This window comes from Coenobita brevimanus, chromosome 54 (genome assembly GCF_032717465.1).
Source record: "Coenobita brevimanus isolate Jiangsu-jjx chromosome 54, ASM3271746v2, whole genome shotgun sequence".
Lineage (NCBI taxonomy): Eukaryota > Metazoa > Arthropoda > Malacostraca > Decapoda > Coenobitidae > Coenobita > Coenobita brevimanus.
In genome coordinates, this window is record NC_137007.1 from 31,131,274 (window position 1) to 31,138,604 (window position 7,331).

The following is a 7,331-nucleotide window of genomic DNA, read 5'->3' on the forward strand; positions in this document are numbered from 1 at the left end:
CACCACACAATACGATATTACCACACCCACAAAATAATACCACACCCACAACATAATACCACACCACACCATCATGCCACACCCACACCCACAACATAATACCACACCACAAAAACTACACTGCCACACCATAACACCAGACCACATCATTATACCACACACACCATAACACTACACCACACCAAAACACCACACAACGCCATATAACATCACACCCATACAGTAATACCACATCATATAAACCACACTGCCACACCACACTAAAACATCATAATACATCACATCACACTACCACGCCACACCATCTCACCACACTTCCACATCACACTCCGTTTCCACACTAATCACACTACATTACATCACAACATGCCCACAATACACACATCAGCAAACCACACTTTCATTTCACAGTACCACACCACACCACACCACACTGCCATACCACATAACACATCACTCCATACTGCCATACTACATCACACTACCTTACTAAAAATGATGATGATGATGATGGTGGTGGTGGTAATGATAAGGGTGGAAATAAACAGGGCCATGAAATAAACTTCCTCATGTGTGTGTGTGTGTGTGTGTGTGTGTGTGTGTGTGTGTGTGTGTGTGTGTGTGTGTGTGTGTGTGTGTGTGTGTGTGTGTGTGTGTGTGTGTGTGTGTGTGTGTGTATGTGTGTGTGTGTGTGTGTGTGTGTGTGTGTGTGTGTGCGTGTGTGTGTGTGTGTGTGTGTGTGTGTGTGTGTGTGTGTGTGTGTGTGTGTGTGTGTGTGTGTGTGTGTGTGTGTGTGTGTGTGTGTGTGTGTGTGTGTTTTACTGACTTTACTAATGATTCTTTTCCTTTACTACTCCCACAGCTTATGATGAGTGAACCAGCCATAAAGCTACGCCCCTCCATGTGACGACCACAGTCACTTGGATATACCACACATGATACTGGTGTTACTACTCCTGGGTATCACTGGCAATGCTATAGGAAGGTGAGGAGATGGGAAAGAGACAGAGGTAAATAGCTAGCTTCCTTGACAGATTAGATATGTAGATGGACAGACAGATACATAGATACATAGAAAGATAGTGTGAATGTTTGATGGTGTAATCCTAGTCCCGCCTCAGGTAGGTGGTAAAGGTGGTGGTGTACCTGGTTTAATCATTACCTTCTCTCCTGCAGGTGGTATAAGTGGTGGTGTAGGTGTGAGGTAGACAGACTCCCTCAGCACCCACCATGTCCGACTCCGAGGACGAGGCGGTGGAGCGGCAGGTGAAGATAACGCTGGTCGGGGCGCCGCAGGTGGGCAAGACCTCATTAGCACTCAGGTACACGCAGGACACCTTCAGCAAGACATACCAGGTGAGAATCAGCAGTGTTTGTTTTTTTGACAGTGCGTTTTTATAGTTCTTTAGAGTCTGTGTTTTTGGATTTGTGCTTCAATTTTTTGTTTTTAGTATTTTGGTGTTTTTTGTGTTTTTGAGTTTGTTTTCTATATATTTTTTAAAGTTTGTGTTTTTTCGTTTGTTTTTGAATAAGTGTTTTGATTTTGTTTTAAGATTTTTAAAAGATTTTTCTTTTTCTAGTTTGTGTTTTTTTAACTTTGTTTTTGGAATATGCATTTTTTTTTTACTTTGTGTTTTTGAGTTTGTGCTTTTGTCTTTGTGTTTTTATAGTCTCTCTTTCTGAAAATTATGTTTTTGGCGGTGTTTTTTTAATGTTTTGTTTTCTTTTTGGTTTTAGAGTTTGTGGTTTGGAAGTGTGTGTTTTTAGTGCTTGTGTTTTTAATCTGTGTTTTTTGAGTCGATGTGTCTAGAGTTTACGCTGTTAGAGTCTGCATTATTAGAGCTTGTGCTGGAGCTGTATTTTTTGTTTGTTGATACCATGAACAAGACATACTCCGGCATCTCATCACTTCTGCCTGTCATGCCTGAGGGTAAGCCACTGTAGGATTTAGACTCTTTGCTTGTCGTCTACTTAAAAATAATTATGAGATGAACTAAGGATCTGTTTCAAAAGCGATCGTTTTAAATGTGTGTACCTCAACTCTAATTTGGTAAAGCTGATTTGGAAATGTTTTCTGCGAAGATAATTTCATGGCAGTAACTAAGGCCCGTATTGTCATCGGCTAAGAAAGCTTCCTAGAACCTCTTCCTTAGCGACTTATTTTTGAATATGGGTGGTTAATACCCTTTTGCACGTTATTTATGCGTAATATGGCCATATTGAGAGGATTTACATAACGCAGAATAAGACAATGAGGTGTAATAAACAAAATAAATAATTTAGGAAAAGGTATTAGGAAGCTTCCTTAACCGACGAGGATACGGACTTAAGAACCATTGTTTATATCATAATAATAAATAATAATAATAATAATAATAATAACAATAATAATAATAATAACAGTGAGAATGACGCTAAAAAAAATCAACTCACCACCACTGTGCAGGCGTCGATGGGTGTTGATTTCTACCTGAAGCGGCTTATACTGGGCAGCGAGAAGAACGTCAGCGTGCAGGTGTGGGACGTGGCCGGCTCTGCTTTGGCCGGCAAAATGACCGACAAGGTGAGTCTGCTGAAAGAAATTTACGTGAGTCTGCTGAAAGAAATTTAAGTCCGTGAAATAAAACCGAGTGAGATTTGGGAGTGTGAATGTGTTTGAAAGGTTTAGAGGTATGGATGTGCTGGGGGGAATATGAGAGGGTTTTGAATGAGCGCAAGCGAAGGAAAATTGAGAAGAATTAGGAAGTGTGGATGTGCTGATGGAAACTGAGAAGGATTTGGGAGTGTAGGCGTGGTGATGGAAGCTGAGAGGGTTTGAGGGTGTGTTTGTACTGGCAAAATGATCGACAGGGTATGCGTCCTGGAAGAAGTTAATGAGTGTTTGAGTCCGATGAAGTCGTGGAATTGAAACTGAGAAGGATTTGGGTCTGTATTCTCGTCGGTTAAGGAAGCTCCCTAGCACCTCTTCCTTAGCTATTTATTTTTGGATACGGCTGGTTAATATCAATTTGTGTGTTATTTATGCTGAGCATGGCAATATTGGAAAGACTTATGTAACAGGGAAGAGGACGGTAAGGTGTGATGAACAAAATAAAGCACTTAGGAAGAGGTGCTAGAGAGTTTTCTTAACCTAGGCGATACGGGCCTTGGAAGTATGGGTGTGCTAAGAATAAGGAGACTTAAATTTATGTCTACTACAGGAGGGTCACTAAGACAGGCAATCAAATCTGGATGCATTAGAAAAAACATATCCCCCACCTAACTCAAACAGGTTACATAAAAAATTGCTGTGATTTAATCTAACCAACGATTTTGACCTAAATCACAGACACATACCCTAGTACCTCACCTACATCCCACCTAACCCACCGACAAGTAACCTAACTCAACTACACAACCACGAAATCGACATACACCACCACCTAGCCCATTTACACACCCACCTAGCTCACCTACACATCAACTTCACGTATCTGTACATCCATCTTACCAACCTAAACACCTATCTAAGCCACTTACACACACACCTAACCCACCTGCACACCCACTTAATCCACTACACCCACCTAACCCACCTGCACACCCACTTAATCTACTACACCCACCTAACCCCCCTGCACACCCACTTAACCCACTACACCCATCTAACCCACCTGCACACCCACTTAACCCACTACACCCACCTAACCCACCTACACACTCACCTAACGCACCAACACCCACATAACCCACCTACACACCCACATATCCCAACTTACATAAATTCAAAGCCCTAAACCCCAAAGTGAAGTAATTAAAACAAAATCCTACCTGACATCTAATCCACAAAATCCTACCTGACATCTAATCCACAAAATCCTACGTGATATCTAATCCAAAAAATCCTACCTGACATCTAATCCAAAAAATCCTACCTGACATCAGATCCACAAAATCCTACCTGACATCTAATCCACGTACACCTCCCCTTCCCTTTGCACAGTATCTCTACGGCACCCACGCCATCCTCTTCGTGTATGACGTTACGGTGGGGTCAACGCTGGATGGGCTACAGGAGTGGGTGACCGCTGCACGTAAGGCTGCACGTGCACAGGACAGGCCGCCGCTCTTTGCCCTGGTCGCTAACAAGGCAGATATGGAGCACGTCAGGCAGGTGGGTACTGCTGTTACTAATGTCATAATATCAAATCCTAGTTTATTACAGAGGGACTAACTTGTAAATATTGGGTACTGGTGTTAGTAATGTCATAAATTCGAATCCAATTTATTACCAAATGAGTTTTAATCATCCTAGAAGACTTTATAAATTCGAAATGACTCTACTTGGCTGAGTAAAATAATTTGAAGGGAACAAGAATAAAATGATTGACTGAATTAAGGAGAGGTGCTATCATGAAGTATAAATAAATCTGCTGTTGAAGGTTCGGATCCCAATTAATATCACTGAGGAGGATGGCCGTGGTGTTGGTAATTCTGACTTAGGTTTCAATCCCGCGTAGTCAGAGAAAATTTTTGAAAGAGGATCCTAATACCACTGAAGTCTTAGGTTCAGATATAGATAAGGTGGTCACAGTACGGGGTTCGGAGGTTAAGGAAGCTCCCTAACACCTCTTCCTTACCAATTTATTTTTGGATACGGCTGGCTAATATAATTTTGTACGTTAGTAATGCAGAGTATGGTGGTATTTGAATGACTTACGTAACACAGAAGACGACGGCAAGGTGTTACAGGCAAAATGAATCGCTAAGGGAAAGGGGTTAGGGAGCTTCCTTTACCGACAAGCATACGGGTCCTGGTCTCTAATTATCTTTCTCCCCCCCTCCTTCCCCAGGTGAAGAGCGACAGACATCACCGTTTTGCCTCGGAACACGGGATGACTTCTTACGTGGTGTCGGCTAAGACGGGGGAAGGAGTGGCTTTGTCTTTCCAGAAGGTGGGTCGAGTGTGTGTGTGTGTGTGTGTGTGTGTGTGTGAGTGTGTGTGTGTGTGTGAGAGAGAGAGAGAGAGAGAGAGAGAGAGAATGATATCCAAGTAAGGTGTTTCGGACCTATCTATATCAGTCAGGCTATCTGTTTATCTATTTAAATATTCCTTAACTGATGAAAATGGTTTGACATTAGCCGAAATAAAATGTTTAAACAGAACAGCTTGTATGAATGGGATCTATCTATCTAGCTGTCTATCTGTAATTATGTACAATATACTTTATTGTACAGTATACTTTATGTACAGTATATTTTATCTACTGTACCACCCCTCCACATACAATTTTTATCATCTACTTAATGTATCTACCGTTTATTCACCCGTATAGAGTAAGGAAGAATCAGTTAGCATAGTGGCAGTCAAATCTCACTAAATAACCGAATCACTGTAAATATTTTGCCCTCGCCCTACTTCTTGCATCCTGACCCTTGCCACTGTGCTGACCCAGATCGCGGCGGAGCTCCTGGGTGTGAGGCTGTCGAAGGCGGAACAGGAGCAGCAGCAGCCTGTGGTGACGGCCGAGATAGAGACGTTCCAGGAGGCGACTCTCCCGAAGGTGCCGCCAGTAGCCACCCCTTCGTCATCCACCGTCTGTAGCTTGATGTAGTCCTTGACCCTTAGAGCTGCATTCTAGATGGCTCGTGATATTTCACGGCACCTCTTCCTTAGTGATTTACTCTGCACATTACACCTCATTATCTTCTTCTGTGGTATTGATAGAAAAACTGTGGCGATGATTAAGTGCTACAAATAACACAGAAGACAATGCTAAGATGTAATATGCAAAATAAACCACCGTGAAGCAGGTGCAACAAAGCCTCCTAAGCCACCTGGAATACAGCCATTATTGTGAAGCTTCCGCTCTGTAACCTCATGTAGTCTCTGCCACGTAATCTGAAGTTTTGGATCATCTCGGCTCGGCTTAGCTCATGAAGTCTAGCCTTGAATAATCTCGTGGTGTCTCAAGATATCTGCAATTATTTGAAAGTGCTGTAGGAGGTTTTAAACTGTCTCATGAACCTGGAACTGTTCCATGTTGCCTTAGAATTGTTGCAGGAAACCTTAAACTGATTTATAAAACCTCGAAGTGCTGTAAGAAGCAATGAAGTGTTGTAGGAAGTCTTGAACTGTCCTAAGAAGCCTACAACTGCTCCATGAAGCCTTAAACTTTAGTAGGAGGTCTTAAGCTGTCTCATGAAACCTAGAACTGCTGCATGAAGCCTTGAACTTTTTGTATGTTTCAAATCTGATGTATGAAGATGCTGCTGTGTTGCTGGATAATAGTGATCAGCAACTCTGCAGAGTTTTGAGTCGTGAATCAAGTCTTGAACTGTGATGAAGCCTCAAACTGTCCACGAATTTCCGAAAGGTTCTGTCCTCTCATGACACCTTCATTCGTTTTGTTGTCACCATAAATCTTTTTTCGTTTTTGACCTTTTTATGTCAGTCCTAATCTGCTTGGCGCATCTTGTGAAATGTAGTTTTGTATCATGAAGCCTTGTTTCCTCTCACAAAACCTCGAATTGCCTTAAGAAGTCTTATATCGTTCAGTGTAGCTGCATTTTGTCCTGCATCATAAAGTCACATGAATTCTGATCTCAGGCTCATCTCATTTATACTTGGTATGTTCCACGAAGTCTAGTCACTCATTACCGTCTCGTGTCATATTGTCTCGATTCGTTTCATAATGTCTTGAATCGTCTCATAATGTACTTAATAGCCTCATAATGCCTTCAACTGCCCCGTGAAGCGTTAACTCCTTCAAGTCAATGTCGTGTTTTGTATTTCATTTATGCTCCTTCCAGACAAAGTAATTCAGCCAAGGAGGGGTTCGATATAACGTTCACTGACCCCGTCACTGCAAGACATCTTATGAGCTGAATAAAATCGTCCACTGGTAGCAAGAACAGAGGGAGAAATATGACCTCAGAATGAAGAAGTTAACTGTTCCATAACCTCACTTTGCCTTACGACTCATCTCGCCTCCCATCTCAAGGCCATATTATCTCGTTTTGTCCTATCTGCCTCTGAAACCCTCAATGATAAAGCAGAAAATCTTAAGGCCTTATGGATCATATTCTAGGTGGCGTGGGAGGCTTCGTAACACCTTTCTCTAAGCGATTTATTTAGCATATTCCACCTTGATATTCTCTTTGATGTTAATTATATCATTTTAGTACCGACGTAGAGAATAATTCCTGTATGTGTGATATGCAAAATAAATCGCCGAGCAAGAGTTGCTACTTGAAAAATGCAGAATAAATAAATGAGGAAGAGTTGCTACGTGAAAAATGCAAAATGAATCGCTGAGGAACAGTTGCTACTTGAAAAATGCAGCATAAAT

The 7,331-nt window shown here is 41.9% G+C and overlaps 1 protein-coding gene across 1 annotated transcript; it reads left to right on the forward strand.

The window, feature by feature from the left end:
• The first annotated feature begins 926 nt into the window (after window positions 1-926).
• Window positions 927-5,633, forward strand: LOC145400950 (ras-related protein Rab-28-like). The gene is made up of 6 exons (XM_080273316.1): window positions 927-985; window positions 1,177-1,356; window positions 2,447-2,563; window positions 3,983-4,153; window positions 4,833-4,934; window positions 5,436-5,633. The coding sequence occupies exons 2-6, from the start codon at window positions 1,231-1,233 to the stop codon at window positions 5,592-5,594; spliced, it is 675 nt and encodes a 224-aa protein (XP_080129442.1). The 5' UTR covers window positions 927-985; window positions 1,177-1,230; the 3' UTR covers window positions 5,595-5,633.
• The last annotated feature ends 1,698 nt before the right edge of the window (window positions 5,634-7,331 follow it).